Raw genomic sequence first — 21,859 nt, forward strand, 5'->3', positions numbered from 1 at the left:
GGACAATGACCCTAAGCACACAGCAAGAGTAGCTTATAGATCTTTATTTAGTGTTGCATCTGTGCAAAGCATAAAAACTGCTACCCTTATGACCTAAATTGATCAGAAGGAATCTGATAAGAAAATTACCACAGGGAAGCAAAAGTGGGTTTTTATTATAACGGAGTAATAGAAACGGACAGACCAGACCAGAATGCATTAGAAACAAGTGTGCAAAAGATATGAGCATTAGCAGGGCAAAGAGTTTTTCAAAACTCACGTTTGTGCTACAGAAACTTACATTGAAATTCATTTAACTATTTTTTTTTTACCAAAACTTCAAATGTAACTAACAAACTTTGAATGTTAGTTTGATAAAGCCTTGTTTGAAACTTTAAAAAAAGTGGTAAGTTTGAAAGTTTAAAGGCAAAGATAGATGGATGAATGGATGGATGGATGGATGGATAAATGGATAGATAGCCAACTATAGAAAACTGTATCTAATCATATTTAACAAATTCACTTTTGAAGATCAGGTTTAAAGAAAATTTCATTTCCCAAAATGCATTATTAGTGTTGTATTTCTTTGCACTACAATTCAGCAAATTCCTCTTCCTGTCATTCCAATTCAAATTCCAATTTAACTTCCTGTGGGGTGTGGTCAAATAAATTAAAATTCACACCTCTATTTTGAATTTCACTCGGCGGCCATCTTTGAAACGTGTCTCGGGAATGCAAGTGCAGCTCCTATCTCTTTGAATGGGAAAACATCAAATTCTCCAAAACTGTTCACCAAGTTTACGATTAAACTTCATATTTGAAATCACCAATGAAATCTGACAACAACAGTCTCATAAATGTTGTTTCTTTTGCTCAAATAGCGTTAAAAAAGCGTATTTTTCAGGCTAGACCAGCCAGTGCGCATACGCAGTCCTGAGCGCACGTCTCAGAAAGCTGACTGTTTCTATAGCAACCGGGACTTCTAACGGCAGCTGCAGTGACGCAATTACTTTACCGATTAGTGATTGGCTCTTTTACTCAGAAGGTGGGGTTTCTTTCTATAGGGCGGCCATATTGAGCGTTGCATTTTTCCCCATTCAAAACTATACGAGTGACACGTCTTGGGTATTCTATAGTCTTTGATTTTGCACAACTCTGTTAGCAACCTTCCAGTACAACTTAGCATTGTAGTATCTAGTTTTGCACATGCAAATGTATGTGTACATTTAATCAGAACGCACATTAAAACAGGGTCAGCTAATAACCGGCGTAATCCGCCCCTCATCCGCATGGAAGTATAATTAGAAAGAACACAAACAAAGCTGTGTTAATCAAAGGCTGATCTCATATCATGTTCATGCACTAGCCACAGACGTCCCAGCATTCCATTGAGGCGATATGTTTTATCACATTTAGCAAGAATCTTGAGGACTGTCCAGACAGACACCTACACCAGAAGTGCACAAAAAAACGCTGATGTGCATGTTTTCTGCAGATGTTTCCTCTAGTCTGAGCGGTGCACAGAAGCCATGCCAGGTGTCTGGGATCAAACACGTATCCAATGGGCCTCATCAGTAACATCAGTCAGGATGTGAGCACAGAAACAAAGCGTCAAGACCTCCTTCTTTGGCAGCGGTCACAGCAGCTGAATCTGTGATGAACAGTGAGGCTGAGGCGAGCCACATGGAGTCACATGGGCCGGGGACGGATGGAGTTGTATAGTGCGGAAATCCTTTCCTGTCTTATTATTTCCCTCAAAACTATTGTTCTAGCATGATGGCGAATCCAACTATGCAATCAACCATTAGTTTTCATATTATTAGCCTTTCACAAGCTTTTCAAACTGTCTAAACTGATTTTCTTCAAAAATGCTCATGATTGCTTGCAATTGGTATTGCTTATGCTTAGTTACTAGTATTTATTATATAAGACCTTAAACAGGCAAAAAAAACATGGATTTACATTGAAAAGGGACTCAAAATATCATAGCTACGTTCACAGTGTTTGGGACTGACAAACTGTGATTTTAAACTTGTTCTATTCATATGAGACCATTTCTGCCACGTAAGAAAAAATGCTTTGGTAAATCAAAAAAACAAACAAAAAACACACAATTATGAGATAAAAAGTCTAAATTATGACTTTAAAATTTGAAATGATGACATAGTTAAAATTTACACAAAAGGTCATAATTATAAGACAAAATTTAGAAATTAGATAAAAAGTCGAAATTTTGACTTTTATAAATTGAAATTATGACATACTAAGTCAAAATTATGACATCACAATTATGAGATTTAAAAACATGAAAAATTTGACTTTTAAAGTCATAATTTTTACCTTTAAAGCCATAACTTCAACTTAGTACATTATCATTTTGACTTGTAAAGTCATAATTTTGAATTTTAGTCTCAAAATTACGACTTTTTGTCATAATTCCAACTTATTTATTTCACACTTACGACTTAGTATGTTATAATTTCGACTTTTAAAGTCATCATTTGGACATATTATGTCATAATATCTAGTATCTAATAATTTAGTATGTCATAATTAAAAAATTTCAAGTCATAATTATGACTTACCAAAGCATGATTTGGAATGAAATGGGCTTCCATATATAACAGCTCACATAGCCTACAGTATTTGAGAAACTGTATTAGTGATTGTGAATCGCTTTTTCTATTTTCGCTGTTGCCACAAATCTCAGCTGTAACCATGACGGCATCTGTAACACCAGGTGATGTCATTCGTCAAATCAGACAGCAGGTTTGAGTGGATTTTATGGAGTTGGAAGCGCAGCAGGACTGACATAACAGAAAAGTTGTCTTGAAAATGAATGTGGTCGTCACTCTTGTTAATAACCGAATTGTGTGAACATAACCATATTAAGCACTCACAACAGGACTGACATACATATTCCACTTCTGTGTGAGTGAACCTACTGAATTTATGTATAATAATATTAACCAAATTGTATTATTATTAATGGATACTGTAATGAATAAATGGTTAAACACTGAGCTTGGGGAATGCAGGCTGGTGCTTCAAGGTGATTTATAACAAAGGAGGTTTGTTTATATTCACAACTGCTTATAGGAATAATCGAATGCCAAACTTTAAGAGTCATTGAGTTCCACCCACCCTTCATGAGTCATGGTTTTATTACAAAATTAATTTTATAATGTGGTCCTCAAGTACAGTAATGAAGTTTATATCCAGGTCCAGTTATCACCAGGAAGCAGGTCTGATCGTATCTTGTACATTAATGTTGTCATTTCTGAAGAAAATCGAGAGTCAGGTTCTTCGTACAGAGCAGTGTTTACAGTATGACCATCATTTCATCCAATATTTTGCTGGGAATTACTCATTTATGCCCCCAGGGCAAACTGGTTCTAACTGGTCCCTCAAAGTGGAGAAAATTCACTCATCTGACTCACTGTTTCCTTCAAACTTCCTGAGCCATTTTCCCTATCAATCTTGAGATCAGACTGAGGCCACTTCCTGTGTCCATACGGTACAATCATAAAGAAACATTTATGGATTGTATAGCCTCTCAAATAAGTTTTTAAAATTTTTCGACATTATACGTGTTTTTTTTTTTTTTATCTTCTGTTTCTAGAAAAGTGGGAGCTAGATTTGCTGGAAATTGGATGAGCTGACCCTGCAATTTCTTTGGTTTTTCTACAAATTTGTGCATTGAGTAAAATGTCGAGAGCAATGTTTGATTACAAAAAGCTATTTTTGATGTTCAGTAGCATAGAAAATCACAATTATATTAATTGTTTTAACAATTGTATTAACTTTATTTTCTATGCATTTCAACTTCACTCAAACAGCCAAATCCATTGCAATCTTCAAAAAAAAAAACTAATATTTTATGGTAGTGCTTAACTAACTCAAAGCCTTATTGCACTTAAAAATAAATAAATAAATACAGATGAAAAAGAAAACGATAATAATTAGATCAGAAAGGCAAGTTTATTTTAGTTTTATAATATTTATTTTTATTATTATTTAAATATTTCATTCATTATGCACTTGCGTTTCTGAAAAATTCATAGCTTTCAGTTTGACTTGGGTTTTACGAGAAAAGAGAGAAATGTTTGCCTTAACCCCCACCCGTCTTGCTTCAATTGTTCGTCATGAGAAGAGAAACAAGGAAACAGCTTGTACAGAACAATAAACGTTTCCTGCAATGTACCAGGCATCTTTACCGAGCTGGTGCAAAGTCGCTCGATCCACCTTTAATGAGCTATTGTATGGATGCGTAACACAATCCCTATGTGTTCCTGAGATGCCAGTTTCCCAAGAAAAGTTATTGTGGCCCGCAGTCGTTGCTGTCCATTGGAGGAAGCGTTCAGCAAGCTTCCATGCCCAGTTTGCGACCATGAAGCATCCTGTAGTACATCGAGCACCTTGAGACGTTCCAAACAGAAACAAATAAGGTGTCTCAGCGTCACTGCAACTGGCACAAATCTATATGTTCTGCGTAGTGCTTATGTAATTTCACAGCTACCAGATAGCAGACATTTTCAAAACAAAACCTGTTTACGCAAATATGACTGAGCGTTTCACAGACGTCCCATTTAAAACAAGCAGCTTTCTTTTGGTCAATGTGGCAAATTCACGTGACTAACTTCAACACGGGAAATCTGCGTTTGCCCTCACACGCGTGGATTCCTATTGAAAATTTCATAACGGGTTCAAAGTGGGAATGGATGGAAGCCCGTTTCTGCCAAGGAATAAAATTTTTTTTTTTTAAATCTCACAATTCTAATTTTTTTTTCTCACAATTCTGCGTTCATATCTCACAATTTGGACTTTGTTTCTCACAGTTCTGAGAAAAAAGTCAGAATTTCTTATTTTCTTTTTGTTTAAAAAAATGGACCCTCTAACACTAGTGTTCTCTGTTCTTTTCTATTCTATCTACTTTTTTTTTATTTATTATAAAAAAATGACCCTATAACACTAGTATTCTCTATTTGTTTACTATTCTGTCGACTTGTTTTCTTTTTATTTATTAAAAAAATTGACCCTCTAGCGTTCTCTATTCTTTTTCTATTATATCTACTTGTTTTCTTTTAATTTATAATTTAAAAAAAAACCTTGCTAATTCTGAGTTTATATCTCACTTTTTTTTAACCGAGTTCTTAATTTTCATCTCACAATTCCAACCTTTTTTCTCTGAATTCTGACATATAATCTCAGAATTGTGAGATTTAAACAAAAAAAAAATGATAAAAAGTCAGAACTGCGGGGTATAAAGTTGTAATTACCTTTTTAATTGTTTTTATTCTGTGGTGGAAACAAGCTTCCATTTGAATATGAATGACCAACTGCTGCTTAAGTGACTTCTGTGTGAGCTGGGCTTCTTACATCACTACACTATTTAACAATATACAATAGACCTTTTTTGTCCATGAAATTTGGCTGAAATTACGATAATGTGACTGCACCTTTACACTGGAGGAGGGACTCAAGCCATATGTACAGATATCTGTGTTTGAAAGGCACGTTTTTTCGTATTTTTCTGATGTATGCATCGGTAAGCTTAGCAACAATGGCCTTAGCTCCAATATAATACTCGGATGAAATAACAGGGAAGCATGATGACACCATAGCCATAATTTCAATTAAGAAACCAAATTGTAAATTAGCATGGTTATAGAAGAATGAAAGTACATCAACAATGCTGGTGTGACTGCCAAATAGCTGTACTGTGATTGTTCAGATCTGGAGTGAACTATTAATTGAAGAGTTAATTGTTTGGCTGCTGTCTAATAACCAGCACTGAAGCACAGGAAGGTGACTGTGCCGAGCAGCTGGATTATTTCACTGTTTCTACAGGATTTTCCCATCATTGTTTTCCTCCGGTTTGCTCCTGCACTAGTTTGGCCGCATGAGCGATTGCAGCACTGTTTTTATGATGTTTTTGTTTTGTTGCACCATTGTTCATAACTATCAGCTTTCGTCAGGCCAATAACACAACAGAAACTCTGATGAGCTGACTACAAACTAGACATCATCCAGATTTGTCTCTCATTTCTCAATATGCTTTATGGGGCTACTCTGGCGCCGATGAAAATTATATCAGATAAACAATTTTAACATCAGGTCATGTAAATCTGTTAGCAAAGAGATTTACATCTAGACTTTTTCATTGCAACGAAAGATGAAATCCACAATACTTTGTGCTTTTTTTGTAAGATGTTAAATGAATTCCACACACTATTTTTTTTTAAAAGAGAAATTAATACTTTTATTCAGCAAAGATGCTTTAACTTGGTCAGAAATGTTAGTAAAAACTTTTATAATGCTCCAAAAGATTTCTATTTCATATCAATTTGGTACTTTTGAACTTTCTATTCATCAAAAAATCCTGAAAAAAATGTATCACAGTTTCCATTAAAATATTAAGCAGCACAGCTATTTTAACATTGATAACATTAAGAGTTTCTCCAGCATCAAATCAGCATTCTAGAATGATTTCTGAAGGATCTGAAGACTGAAGTAACGATGCTGAAAATCCAGCTTTACCATCATAGGAATAAATTACATTTTAAAATCTATTCAAATAAAAAAAAATAGCTCTTTTAAATTGTAAAAATATTTCACAATATTACTGTTTTTACTGTACTTATGATCAAATAAATGCAGCTTTCAAAAACATTTTTAAAAAATGTTTTTGAACAGTAGTGTACTGACTGTACTTGTAGGAAAGAAAAATCAGTTCTTTCCCTTGATATCAACGAGATTAATTGCCATCTCAATTTTTTATATTTTCCTGAGAACCCAAATATTGTTTTTCCAAGAATAAATTATCTATGCTATCAGGAGCTGTGTGATTTATTTCTATTTTTATCTCTCCTTGGCAAGATATTTAAAAATGTTTGCATGATTCAGGAGTTGATACTTAAACAACATAATTGGATAATTTCTCCTGCAAGAGCAACATTTCCTCTGAAATAAGAATAAGCCAAATTAATTACAAACTGCACCAGAGGGAACTATTGTGAGCTTTCAGTGAATCATACAGTGCAGTGCAGACCTTCTTCCTGATCCCATCAAATCATCCAAAGTCGTGTATATGTAAGAAAAGTCTCCCCTGGTTCGGATTTTATGAATCTAGCAGAAAAAGGGTGTTGAAACACTTGTTGGTCACACTATAGGTCTGCAGACCTCCTATGGATCAAAGGAGGCTCTTTTGTTTGAGGACTATACAGTAAGATGTCAGTTTTCAAGTTTCCATAGAAATGGTCTGACATATTTCTAATGCATTTAGATTAACCAAATCCTCTGTAATGAAGCAATGCCCCCCAGTGATCAAGCCCACTTCGCTGGAGGGCCCTAAACTCAAATCTGAACTATACTTAAAAACAGAGAAAAGTTAAAATAGTTTTATAGATTATAGAAGATGCTATATATCGATAATGGCCAGCAGTTTCTGAAAGCAAATGAGAGATATCAACATTATTTCCTCAACAAACAGAGGAAATTTCTTAATACAGCCCACATTCATTCACTGGCCTACTTCATTTTTTTCTCCAGCAGAGTTACAATGTCAGCATCTTCCTAATTAAAGTAGCCTTTGATGTGTTTCTAGAATAAATAAACCTCTCTGTTTAGCGGTTAGTTCAGGCTGTTCCCTATAGTTCAGGCTGTAACCTGTCACACGGTTTCCTGGGCAGTATTTACAGAGCAGGGTCTCACTATTATGTTGCTCTCCGGACATCTTCCTTTCCATGTCGTTCTCTGTGAGGAAAATCACAATGCATGACAATACATGCATGAGCTATAATGGATCATTTAAGCACACAAAGACTGACTCACATGCATCCATTCAAACCATTTTAGTGCAAACGTTTATACAGTGAATCTGGATATAATGTTATGCTGCCACCATGTGTCAGATCTCTACAGTATGCAAACCTGGAAGAACCACTTACATAAGCCATCATTTAAAAAAAAAAAATGTATTAATTCAAAATTAATAAATAATTGCATAAATTAAAGAACAAATATTAATAATAGCCAAATGCAATAGTTTATTAAAGTATTGTATATTAAAATAATTCGGGATTAATTTATTATTCATTTATTTATTTTACATTTAACTAAAGAATTAAAAATATATATAATTTTTTTTTTAATATGTACATTTATAGGTCGGTACTCGGTTTGAAAGTGATTTATTTCTTTCACATTTTTATTTATATTTCACACTTTTAATTATACATATTATTATACATATTTGTACTGTTTATCGATTGATAAATCCTTACTGTATCTGTATTTTATATATACAGTATCCCATCCGGCAGCATCATATTTATTCCAGCTGTTCTCCAAGCCAATATATGAATCCTACTATGGCCAAACCTCATCTCATGAATATTAATTACGTAATGCTGCCGTTTCGCGGTTGCTATCCAATAGCAATGGACTCGCGCAGACGTTCCTCGGTGACCGTCCAATGGAGTAGGCTTGGCTTATGAATATTAATGAGCACGCCTTCGCCATAGTATGATTTGCGATTTGGCGTTCCGAAAGCGGTCGGGATGACGAGCAGCGCCAGGTACAAGAGCAGGACGGTGAAATCAGGTAAGACACGAGGTGTTAACGGTAGGTGACTGAAATAACATTATGATTTAATAACGGAAATGTAATTTGTCTGTTTGCATCAATCGCTCTGGATTTCTTAACGCCGCGTCTGCATCCTTCACCTGCTGCGGGCGTCTCACATCACACAACAGAGGATGCAGAGGTAAGCCTACTTTTAATTCTGCAATCATCAATTTAAATAATGTGCTGCGTATCTATGTGCTTGCCATAGGTTGATTCACATCTGTGCGCGTGCTGCATATTTTTCTGGGACAGTGGGTTGGAATGCTATGAATAGAGCCATGGGGCTCTTATGACGGTCCTGCCTCACTCACAGCTTCTATTTAACATCTGTTTGGTTGGGAGAGTAACAATGAACACCAAAATATTATATTCTGTATATTTGGTCTGACATTTAAGGGTTGCAAATATCCATCAAATTCATGGATGCTGTACATTTTCAGAAATGCATGAAACTAATCCTCACTGCCTGCTTTCAGTGTCCCACATTTCATCACAATCTCTGTTTGACCTCACTGTAAAGCAGCAGGAGAACTGCATGCATTGCATCATTTGAGGACAATGAGAAAGATGCGGATACCATCAGCCACTAGCCCTAACCTGTTCATTAAAATGAATTGAATCTAATAACATAATTAATTTTAACAATATGTGTGAATCTCAAAGACTAGTCATACTTCGCCCCAGAGTTAAATAGAAATGAAATTGTATTTTGCACAAAAAAATTAATTATGTTTGTATTGCAATTAAGATTATTTGCATTGTGACACTTTTTTCTTTATGCATTACTATAATAAGAATTAGGGGAGAAATATGACTAAATGTTATTGAAATAATGTCACAATGCAAAAATCTTAATAGTCCCCAAAAATAGGGCTCATTGGCTTTATGCAAAATATAATTTCATATATTTTTGTGATGAAATTCACCCAGATAGTGCTTTTAAATTATAAATATCCTATTATAGACATATTCTACATTCTTTAATGAGATGTCACACTGTTTTGCAATATTTCTATGATTACATATTCCTCTTCAAATTAAAAAAAAAACATGATAAATGTGCACTTCATGTGGTCTGCTCTGTGCACTGGCTTAGAAAACGTCTAAATGTGCACTTGGCTCTCCGTATGTCCACCCGAGGGCAAACTATCAGTCAATCTGGACGACTGATGAAATAACACTAATGTCTCTGTCTGCTAGGACACGTTCAATTCATTTCTTGTCTTGTTTCTCGGTGAACGCCCACTAATACATGCACATGGCTTCCAGTGACTGTTGCCAGCTGTGCGTGAAAGCAAAATCCAATATCCATGCCTCTAAGTGAGGATAAACCTCTCCCCCTCAGCCAGATTCCCAGACAGGCCAAACAATCCTGGAGATGAAGCCAAGCAGGAGAATTTATTGTGCGAAAACAGATTTGAAGATTTTGACCTTCACTTTTTGATCCGAAATTGCTATTTTGTAATATAATACAATGCTTTCTCAAAAGCAAACTCTACTAGTTAGTCTAATTGTATTTGCGTTTCATACAAACACAGATTCTGCATGGTATGTCAAACAAATGTGCATACTCTGCTGCTCTTTAAGATGCATCGGACCAATAAACGGAGCTAATTTAGCATATTTGTGATGCAAACCAAGCATGATGATTCTATATGACAGTAGAAGGGTTTTATATAATAGGATAAATTATGTAATATTGTAAATATGGGCTGTGAGGCCTTCGGCATTGGCTGCGCCCACACAGAGACTCTAAACACAATGAAACATGGCAGGAATTCTGGGATTGCCCTAGTAAAGAAGTGAGTGTGGCATACATCAGGCTGGCTGTGTAGGTTGGGGGTTGGGCGCTTGGATTCATCTTTATCCCGCAGCTATCACATGATTTGCTTTGCTGATGTCCATTTTTGCATACTGTACAGTTGTTTTGATATGGAAATTAATGTGGTAGTATTAGCATTGCACTATTAAATGATGTCATTATATTTCATTCTTTTAGGAAAAAGAGTATGTCGGCTTCGCCACCCTCCCGAATCAGGTTCACAGGAAGTCGGTCAAAAAAGGCTTCGATTTCACACTCATGGTGGCAGGTGAGGTTCTTATCACCAGTGTTGTTATTGTTAACTATAACTAATATTAAAACTCTTAAATATTGTATTCCTTAAAGTGATAGTCCAGCCAAAAATGAAAATGTTATCATCATTTACTCATGTTGTTCCATGACATTCTATATGTGTTCATGACTTTCTGTCTTCCGTGGAACACAAAAGAACATCTTTTGAAGAATGTTGGTGACCAAACAGTTTTGGTTCCCATTGATTAATTCTATTGTATGGACAAAAAATACTATGGAAGTCAATGGGATCCAGAACTGTTTGGTTATCAACATTCTTCAAAATATCTTTTTTTGTGTGTGTGTGTGTGCGTGTGTGTGTGTGTGTGTGTGTGTGTGTTCCACATGCAGAAGAAAGAAAGGCATACAGGTTTGGAACAACATGAGGGCGAGTAAATTATGACTTTTCATTTTTGGGTGGACTATCCAATTGAACTGAAATAAAGATGAAATAAAGTATAAATATTAATAGAAATAGAAATCTTTTCATTTTAAAATGTTTTTATATTTTAATATAAATATTAACTTAAAATAAAAAAAACTTAAATGAAAATTAGAAACGTTCCCTTGGCAAGTAACTCAATTAAAATAAGTTTTTAAAAATAAAAATGACTAAAAATAAAACTGAAATAAATATAAATTAAACCTAAATAGAAACATAAAAAACATAACAAAATTACTAAAACTTAAACTAAAAGTAAAATTAAAACTGAAAATATAAAAATAAGACTCAAACTATTAATAAATACTATAATAGTATATAAAAATACTAAAATAACACTTCTTATCACCAAAAAAAGAAAAGTATTATTGAGAAACTATTAGTGTTTATTAATATTTTTGTTTATATACATATATACATATATATATATATATATTGCATTTTCCTTTAAAATTACAGTAATTTTGTTGTGTGTTTTTGTCATTTTTAGTGGTTTTTGTTTTTTATATGTGTCTATATATTTCTCTTTTTATAAATTTTTATTCCCGTTTTAGTGTTAATTGAGTACATCAAGTTAAACTAAATTAAAATGAGAAATGTTGCTGAAATTACAGTTGAAATAGCTGAATAAAAAGTTTAAAAAATTTTATTAACATTTATTTTGTCAAGTAATGAAATTTTTTAAAAGTTTTTTTTAGTTTCGGTTTTAGTTTGATATAACTATAATAACCCTGTGAAGTAAAATGTATTTTTGCCACTTTTAATGATTCGTATAATTGAAAGAGGACAGATAAAGATGGGAGATTCAAACTTTCCTCGACCACATGAGCAAAAACTGCATTTCTGAATGTTTACCCTCCTTGTCTTTTAGGGGAGTCTGGTCTTGGAAAGTCCACCCTGATCAACAGCTTGTTCCTCACAGATTTGTACAAGGACAGGAAACTACTGAATGCTGAAGGTATATTTCTGCTCCCATGCTTGCAGATTTACTGCAATTTAAATAATGTATTCTAAATCAGTGTTTCCCAACCTGGGGTGCCGTCTGTCAAGAGCAGGGGTGCCGTGTAAAAAATCCTTTTTTAATATGCATCAGTCAGACTGTGGAGATCATCAAACACACGGTTGACATCGAGGAGAAGGGTGTTAAGCTGAAGCTGACTATTATAGACACACCAGGTTTTGGAGACGCTGTCAATAATACGGAGAGGTACATAGTTAGAGTTTACCTCAGATTTGTTAATTATAGGTAGATTTCTGCTAATCAGAATCTTTTGTCTCAACTGTCAGCTGGAAGGCCCTTACTGACTATATTGACCAGCAGTTTGAACAGTATTTTCGGGATGAAAGCGGTTTGAACAGGAAGAACATCCAGGATAACCGTGTCCACTGCTGCTTGTACTTCATCCCTCCGTTTGGACATGGGTAATCCAACCCTGACTCTCTGTTAATATATACTGGATAATGTACAAAATAAAAATATGTGCTTACTGTACAAATACGTTCAGATAAAGGCATTTCTGTAGCTCAAACAGTCGAGCATGCTGCTAGCAACACTAAGGTCATGGGTTCGATTCCCAGGGAATGCATCAACTAAAATCTATAAATAAATAAATAATACCTTAAACGTATACCTTAACTGCTAAATGCAGAAATTAAAATGAAATGCATTAAATCTTACATGTTACATTTGGCAAAATAAAATAATTCTGAAATAATTATTAAAAGAATTTAAAATATATTATTAAATAATAATAAAAACAGACCAACAAAAATAATTTCTAGGTGAGTTCTACAGTTATTTGTGGATAAATGGTTTTAGAGTACGTCAAACTCTGTTATGAATGAGCAAAAAAAAACTGTTGTCCATCATATTGCTTCTTTTATTAAAATTAAAGTATATGCTCCCATTCAAAAGTTTGGGGTCAGTAAGATTAATTTATAGAAACTAATACTTTTATTCAGCAACAATGCATTAAATTGATCAAAAGTGACAGTAAATATATTTATAATTGCTAAAAAAAAAAAATGCTGTTCTTTTGAACTTTCTATTCATAAAAGAATCCTGAAAAATTATATCATGGTTTCCACAAAAAATATTAAGCAGCAAAAACTGTCAACATTGGTAATTATTAGAAATGTTTCTCGAGCAGCAAATCAGCATATTAGAATGATTTCAGAAGGATCATGTGACACTGAAGACTGGAGTAATGATACTGAAAATTCAGCTTTGCATCACAGGAATAAATTACATTAAAAATTCATTGAGAAAAGAGTTATTTTAAATTGAATAATATTTCACAATATCACTTTTTTTACTGTATTTTTTAATCAAATAAATGCAGACTTGATGAGCAGAAGAGACTTCTTTCAAAAAAACACGCACAAAAAAAATAATCTTACCGTCCCCAAACATTTAAAGGGGTCATATGATGCGATTTCAATTTTTCCTTTCTCTTTGGAGTGTTACAAGCTCTTGGTGCATAAAGAAGATCTGTAAAGTTGCAAAGACTAAAGTCTCTAATATGAACTTCATATATACATTAAACTCAATGAGCAAAAAATCTTATTGTCCATCATATGGCCTCTTTTATGAAAATTAGACTCTAAATGTCTGTTTTTTTGAAAGCAAAGTGAATAAAGTATCTCAGAGCGGATAAGCCCACTCACTCTCTCTTCTCCCCACTCAGGCTGCGGCCCGTGGACGTGGAGTTTATGAAAGCACTGCAAGACAAGGTGAACGTGGTTCCACTCATTTCCAAGGCTGACTGTCTGACGCCAGCGGAGATGAGGAAGATGAAGGACAGGGTAAAGTGGATCACCTCGACCTCAGTCTGTTTATGCAGGCACACGCTCTGTTCACATTCACACGCACACCGCATCCTCGCTCAGTGGTGTCAGGGCTTCTGACGTAACCAATGTTTTTGATTCTTCTATTCAAGGTGAGGGAGGAGATCGAGAAGTTCGGAATCAAAGTGTACCAGTTCCCAGACTGTGATTCTGATGAGGACGAGGCGTTCAAGCAACAGGACCGAGAGCTAAAGGTCAGTATTATGACTCATAAATGGATGCTTGAGTACTTAATGACTCGAGACATGAAAACTGATGTTCGCTGTTCCATCCAAGGTTGATGTCTGGTTCATAGGGTCCACGCTAGATTAAAACTTTTATGAGTTTGACTAAGAATCAAAGTCTTTCATCCAAAACCAAGTGAGCTGCCTCCAGCAAAGGGCTTGAGGTTTGGTTGGTTGGTTAGTTTGATCCAGTTAGCCTCTGATAACTACTCCTCTGGCACATTTTGCAGATAATTTTGCAAAATTATTAATAATAATAAAAACATTCAAAGTAAAAATTAAATAAATAAAAAAATAATAAATTAAAATATTCCACCAGGACAAGGGAATCCATCTTTGAAAAATGGATGTAAGCTCAACTTTTCCCGCAGAACTTGACTAAATAACTAATGTAAACTGTAAAAGCAAAATAAATAAATAAATAAAAATAAATGCATAAATAAATGAAATAAAATAAAAAATTAACATTAAATTGTAATTAAATAAAAAATATCTTAAAAAAAAAAGAAAGAAAGAAAAAAGTCTGTAAACTCAACTCTGACTAATTAATGTACACTTTAAAAGCAAATAAAATAAAATAAAAAAGGAAAATAAACTATAAATAAAATCAAAACAAATATTTCACCTGAACAATGGAGTCTGTCTTCGAAAAATAGCTGTAAAATCAGCTCTTCCTGGAGTTGACTTAACTAACTTAACTAATTAATGGAAAATTTGGAAAATAATGGAAAATTTAAAATGAAATAAAATAAAATAAAATAATAAATTAAAATAAAATAATAAATTAATATTTCACCCAAACAAGGGAATAAATCACAACCTTCTAAAAGCGACTGTAAACTCAACTCTTCCTGGAGAACTTTAACTAATGTAATCTTTTAAAAACATTAAAATTTAGAGGCAAAAAATCGAAATGTTCTATGTTGTGTGTTTCAGGAAAGCACTCCATTTGCTGTGATTGGGAGCAACACGATAGTGGAGGTCAAAGGTCAGCGGGTGAGAGGGAGACTTTACCCATGGGGCATTGTGGAAGGTCAGTACGGATCTACGCTTGAATATCTAAATTTTGCATGAGACACACTCTCTACTGATAAGAACAAATGCATCAAGAATAAGTTTTAATCAACCGAGTGCCAGCTAACCATAAATGTATACAAAGGTTTCACAAACAGATTTGTGCACATACTTTTTGTCACAGTGGAGAATCAGTCCCATTGTGATTTCGTCAAGCTGAGGAACATGTTGATTCGCTCGCACATGCATGACCTGAAAGACATCACGTGTGACGTGCACTATGAAAACTACAGAGCGCAGTGCATACAGCAAATGACAAGGCAAGTCACAATGCTTTTCTCAAATATCTTAATAAATATCATAGAAAAAGATACTTTGCCATTGACTTTATCGCTTATAAGATGTTCTGTTTCCACCAGCAAACTGACCCAGGATAATCGCGTGGAGAGCCCCATCCCGATACTACCACTGTCCACCCCAGACGTAGAGACAGAAAAGCTGATAAAGATGAAAGATGAAGAGGTCAGACAGCTGTCCTGCTTAATCTAGTTATTTCAGTTCTTAGCTGACACTTAATAAATGTGGCATTGAGCACAAAAATATATAGAAAATTGTGTTTTTGAGACATTTGCAAGCCGTGCCTAAAACATTTTGCCACAAAATCGACAGTGACTTGAGAAAATTTACTGGCCATAAATATTTTTTACCGACCATGAAATGGTAAGTGCATTATTTCATTAAAAATCAGGCAGAACAAATTGGCGAAATACAGCTAATTGCAATTTTCAATATTATTATCAATAATAATTAGATGTAATAATAATAATAATAATAATAATTTTATTTATTATACTTGTTTTATTAATTATTAATATTTTTATGATTAAACAAATTAATAAAGAAATATCACTATAATACTATTTACCTGTAAAGCATTTTATAATAATAATAATTTATATAAAAATACTAATTATTATTATTATTATTCTTTTATATAACAATAGTACAATTAAAATACTAATATTTATGGTTGATTTTTTCTTTGCTTTCAAATGTTAAACCATAAAGCTTTTATTTTGGTGTAAAACTGCAGGGAACTCCTCTGTTGAAATGCTACTCTTTTTTTTGACAACAGATTTATAAACCATTCTCATTATAAACTTGGTAAAATATTTGGTGCTTGTTGCATTTTCAAGATTACTTATTTATATGATTACAACGCAGGTTTTGTGTTTTAATAATCACGCTAAACCATAATGCATTCTTGGGTTTCATTCTATCACCAATGCTGGGTTTTATTCGCCTTTGGTGCTTGGCGAGTGTTAATTTTAGGCCCTGTTTGCAACACTAAATGCTGAATCTGCCTAATATTATTCACTTTGTCTTTCAAAGTTGCGGAGGATGCAGGAGATGCTTCAAAAAATGCAGCAGCAGATGCACGAACAGGACCTGTGAACGCCGCCCTGAACGAAAACGGCTGATTTCAGCTTGTCTGCACTTTTACACAAGCAGACACGTAACACTTTAACATCACACTGAAGGATATGCAGTAGGGAAAGCAACAGATGTATTTGTATGTCAGACAAAACACAGATATGAATGCATGTGTCGAGCACTGCGGTTAAAAGGGTCACTTCACCTGAGCCTGGTCTCTAAAACCAGGCTCCAAGTTGAAATATTTAGTAATGCTAAAAGATTTAGTGATAGTTTGTTTTCACACTTTGTACAGTCCATGTGATGCTGTATGACTGTTTCCATGGCAAAGACTGCTGCTTTATTCACAGTGGACATGGCAAATGTTCTGTTGTTCTATTGTTTTTTGTCTGCCGTTTTTATGATCTGTTTCTAGCCCAATTTTTTTATTATTTTTAGTAATGTGTGTGTGCGAGTTTGTGTGCCTGTGCCGATTTGCTTAAAACAAGAGCACTAAGTGGAAAACTAAATATTTGAGTGATTTTCTACTTTTAAAGCAGCTATACCAACAAGTTATTACATTTTGAACAAGGTTTAGAAGTATGAAAACATTTGCAGTATTAAAGCAAATACTTTAATCATTTTTCATTCTTCATTAATTTATTTGTCTCTGAAGACCTTATCAGAGCACCTTGAATTGCAAACGTTGTTGTACGACTGCTGTATGTTGAAGAGAATTTTCACTGATCCAACCTTTTGTCTACTTTATTGATTGAACATAAAAATGTAATTCTTTATGACAGTTTTATGTGATTCATGTTATAATATGCCACTTAGGACGACTGTTCCAGTCCTAAAACACCACATTATACATAATATTTCACAAAATGGATATCAGATAATCTTTATCAGTGAGTAGGCTCTAACATCTTTTATATCACTTGTTGTTGTTGGTTTTACATGGATGCATTGAGATATTGATTTGTATGCCCTGTATGTTTACTCAAGTTATGAGCATGACAAATGCACCATCTGCCATATATCATGATTCCTTTGAAAAATAAACACATCCTCTGTGGTAGAACCTGTCTGATCTGTACATCTTTTCATCATTGTTACATTTACATTTAGTCATTTAGCAGACGCTTTTATCCAAAGCGACTTACAAATGAGGACAATAGAAGCAATCAAAACTAACACAAGAGCAACCATACGTAAGTGCAAATGACAAGTATTGGTTAGCCTATACGCAGTACACGTAGCAAGGTATTTTATATATATATATATACAGTATATATATATACACACACACACACAAAGAAAAACAAGTAGGCTAGAATAGAAAAAATAGAAAGCTAGTGTTAGTTGTTAAATACTTTTTATGTTGCTCATGATATAATTTAACTTATTAATATCCAAATTAACTTTCCATTACAGTTTTATTTTATTTTATTTTTTATTTGGTTCAGGTATTAAAATATGACTTTGACAGTCTAGATTTGAATCTTCCCAGTGATTCGAATCAATCGAAAGATTCGAACAATTCACTCGCCGATTCGTTGAAAATAACCAAGTCGACCGAAACAAGTATACAAATCTACTAATAATAAACTCCACAACAATTTGTAAGCAACGTGTGTTCTCCTCATAAATTACAACAAAGCACAACTAGCTTATCATTATTTCTGAGTTAGGTTTTTTAAAAACACTGTTTTAACGCGGTTTTCTATATGGGAGGAAAACGCTTAACGCGTAATTAAACGTGTTGCATTCGTATTTTGGGCTCATCAGCTTGTCCGTACATAGTATGCTTTATTAATAATGCGTTTACTGAGTTTGGTCTTTTAAAAACACTGTCTTAACGCATTAAGCCACGTTAAGCGTTTTTCACGTTAAGCGTTTTATGTAAATAAAAGCTCGGTGGGCAGTAACACTGCATTGCGTGATCATAGATGACACATTTATTTAGTAAGCTATGGGTAACAGCAACTTTTTTGAAATACTGGGCGTGGATGAGGACCACAGACGGGGGAACTGTCTCGTTTTATACAACCATGAAGGTCTGCAGATGTGTTGAGGAACAACTTGCCTCTCCATCACTCTAGCCTACTTCCGCATCAAACATGCTTTTAACCCTCAACATGTCCTGCTGAGCACAACACTGTAGTAAATGCTATATTTGCATCGTTTTGCATGTTCTCAACATTAACCTCACAGAAACCTCTGACTGGGACGCAGCAGCAGACTGCAGAGATCATATGGAAGGGAAACTAGACATGGATGATGTTTCTCCATCACATCATCAGCATCAGCGGGGCTCGTGGAAGTCCTTCCACGGCAGACCCAAACTCACTGGCAGTCCCAAACTGGGCAAAAAAGACAAAAAGCAAGAAAGTGGGTTTTGGATATTTAAAAAGAAACGACCAAATGGTTTGGACCGTGCGGTGTCTTCGTCTCAACCCAATCTGCACAGCGCGGCAGCCGCTTCGGATGGTGGTGAGAGCGGGAGGACGCGCTGCGGCATGCCGGAGCAGAGTGTCGGTACGGCGGCCGCAGCAGCAGCGTCGCTCGGTGCCGAGATCCAGATGCTGAAAAGAACCATCAGCTCCAAACCGACACTCTCCGAATTGGTGCAGTCTCAACATAAACCTGCTCTGCAAGGGTCCACATGCACTGATGATGCTGTTATGAATGGTAACGAGGAAGAGATCAATAAAAGTGTGGTAAGATGATTTATAATGTTCCAGATGTTTTTGCCATTGCACTGCAGTAATAAGTGATGCATGCAGATTTTATCTTATTCATTTTATCTTACGCTCTACATTCACACTTTTAAAACGTAAAGAAATGTACTTAAAGAGATTGTTTTTGTTTTAAATACAGTGAACTATCCAAACAGGTTTTGATAAATTTGTATAACAACTGAGCGCCTATAGGGTTTTGTGATGCCACAGCTTCCTAAATATAAATGCATTCAATTTGATAGTGATAGACTAACTTTTGTTAGGTAAGGTGAGTCATTACCTAAAGTGAAACTAAATTTAAGTATATAGAAAATCTATTTGCTACAAAATATTAAAATAAATACATTTTCTTATAAGAATCATGAATTACAGCCAGGTTCCTGCTGGAAAACCCGTGTCATATTAGTTTAAGGTGCTTTTTGTAACCTGGTATCTGATTTGTTATGAGTGAAACTTGATCAAGGTGCACCAAGTCAATCTCTCCCATCACAAATTAACAGCATGGTTCAGCTAGACACCATGTAAAACCAGATTATAGGCTGAGATCCGTTAGATGTTGAAGCTTGATCACATCCACCAGTATGATGTCAGAGAAATGGAAACATTTCCAGAATGACTTAGATTGGGTTTAAAGGGCAGTCGACCCTTAAACTAATTTGCCTCATTTTACATGATGTCCCACTTTTGCTGAATCCACCCTAGCAACTGCTTTGAATATAATCAAACAAACAGAATGATTTTGACACTATAATATTTTTTACATTGCAAGTCCAAAACAGACGTCAATTCAGAACTCCAATTATCAGTGGTCAGTCATCTTTTGCTGCATTTATGCATGTGAATATCTTTGCCCTTGTACATTTTCAACATTTAATATATGCACACCAAGGTTTACCTGAATCAGGTCTTTTTGTGCATGGTCATTTTGACATTTGTAGATGCAAAGTAATGTGTTTGCATAGTCAAACTCATGTCAGATTCTCATTCACACAAGGACATGTGCCAGAACAAGCTTGTGTCAGCCCTTTTTCCACAAGATTTTCTTTTAAAACTGTAAAGTTTGGCCTTAAAACTTTTTTCTACATACTGTTATTTTTCATCATGCTGGCACTGTTACTGTTCTCTCAGAGCCTGAGGGTGTTTGCCAAGCTGGTTTGCAAGAAGAGGAACTTGCCTAAAATTAAAGACACATGAACACATTAGCAAGCTTGAAGCCAAACAGGGTGCCAAGTGTTGAGCAAGGTTATACAAGTTTATCGGTTCTCTTCATATGCAGAAGAGAATTATTGTCTTTATTAGTACATTTTATTTTATTGATTGTCGATGTGCATCAGATTTTTGAGATCCGTAAATACAGATTTGATTAAGTTGAATATGCATGTATGTACAATCTCAAAAAACCAATTAGATCTTTCATTGTTTTTTTGCTAGTGTCAGTGGTGTGTTTTGCTTAAATTTAGGTTGTTACAAACCTGTATGTCTTTCTTTCTTCTGCACGACATTTTTGAAAAATGCAAGTGCAGTGTTTTTTTAATTATTATTATTTAACTATTATTAATTAAAGGCTTTAAGAAAAGTAAATAGTTAGTTGCGGCACGTGTTTCAGAATTAAAAGCATCACTGTGTTCATTTACACGCATGCAGCTATAATGCTGCTTCTCATGAACTTCATCTCTGCAAGCGCTGTGAGTTTAACGTGCATGTGCACTGGGTTCACTAACAAGTTTGGGAATCCTTGCCTTAGAAAAAAGAACGTCTGATGTGAAGATTTTAAATACATTTTTTAAAGTGCCCCTATTATACCATTTTTAAGGTTCCTAATATTGTTTTGGGACTCTCCTACATTAGGTTTACATGCATGCAAGGTCAAAAAACGCTTTTGTTTTCTCAAAATATGCATTTAATATCACCTCATTTTCCAACGATTCTCAAATGATTCGTTTGAAGCAGTTCTGATTGGTCAGATGGCTGTTGTGATTGGTGATTGGTCTACCACGTACAGCACGTGTCGGAAACGAGACGCCCATTGCCATAGTTTTGTAATTTGAACACTTGATAGAAAACATCTATTATTTATCATACTTGCAGGTTGTGATTCAGTGGAGCCAGCTGGTCCAAATAAACTGCGTACTGAGCCATCTTTCAAGAGCAAACGTTTTGTGAATCCCACGTTGAACTCCCCGCAATTAGAGAAGCAGTCGTCAGTAAAATGACGGGAATACAAAAAAAGATCGGGAGTACCCCCCCGGCCTGCGAGGGGCGATGGGGGTATGTGACGAGTGGGGGCGGGGCCGAGAACCGTGGGAACGGAGCGAGGCCGGTGGGGCAATTGATAATGAGCGACACTTGCACCACTCACCGGTCTCGAGTCCCACGGAGGAGCTCCGGAAGGATAAAAGGAGGAGTGACGACAGTGAAAGACGAGAGAGGACCAGGCCTGGACTTTATTTTGTGT

At 35.0% G+C, this 21,859-nt stretch overlaps 2 protein-coding genes across 2 annotated transcripts in view; both read left to right on the forward strand.

Moving 5' to 3' along the window:
• The first annotated feature begins 8,516 nt into the window (after positions 1-8,516).
• LOC107758631 (septin-5-like) lies at positions 8,517-17,730 on the forward strand. The gene is made up of 12 exons (XM_016576409.1): positions 8,517-8,583; positions 8,736-8,746; positions 10,607-10,697; positions 12,034-12,120; positions 12,213-12,369; positions 12,450-12,584; positions 13,850-13,967; positions 14,102-14,203; positions 15,170-15,266; positions 15,432-15,567; positions 15,667-15,769; positions 16,640-17,730. Exons 1-12 carry the CDS (start codon positions 8,541-8,543, stop codon positions 16,700-16,702), a joined length of 1,143 nt encoding a protein of 380 aa, XP_016431895.1. The 5' UTR covers positions 8,517-8,540; the 3' UTR covers positions 16,703-17,730.
• Positions 17,731-18,918: 1,188 nt separating this feature from the next.
• Positions 18,919-21,859, forward strand: part of mctp1b (multiple C2 domains, transmembrane 1b) — a 37,318-nt gene continuing 34,377 nt past the window's right edge. The window contains exon 1 of the mRNA XM_016576364.1: positions 18,919-19,383. Within this exon, the coding sequence (XP_016431850.1) occupies positions 18,919-19,383 (465 nt within the window). The remainder of the gene's footprint in view (positions 19,384-21,859) is intronic.

Source organism: Sinocyclocheilus rhinocerous, unplaced genomic scaffold, assembly GCF_001515625.1.
Source record: "Sinocyclocheilus rhinocerous isolate Xijiao unplaced genomic scaffold, SAMN03320098_v1.1 scaffold623, whole genome shotgun sequence".
Classification (NCBI taxonomy): domain Eukaryota; kingdom Metazoa; phylum Chordata; class Actinopteri; order Cypriniformes; family Cyprinidae; genus Sinocyclocheilus; species Sinocyclocheilus rhinocerous.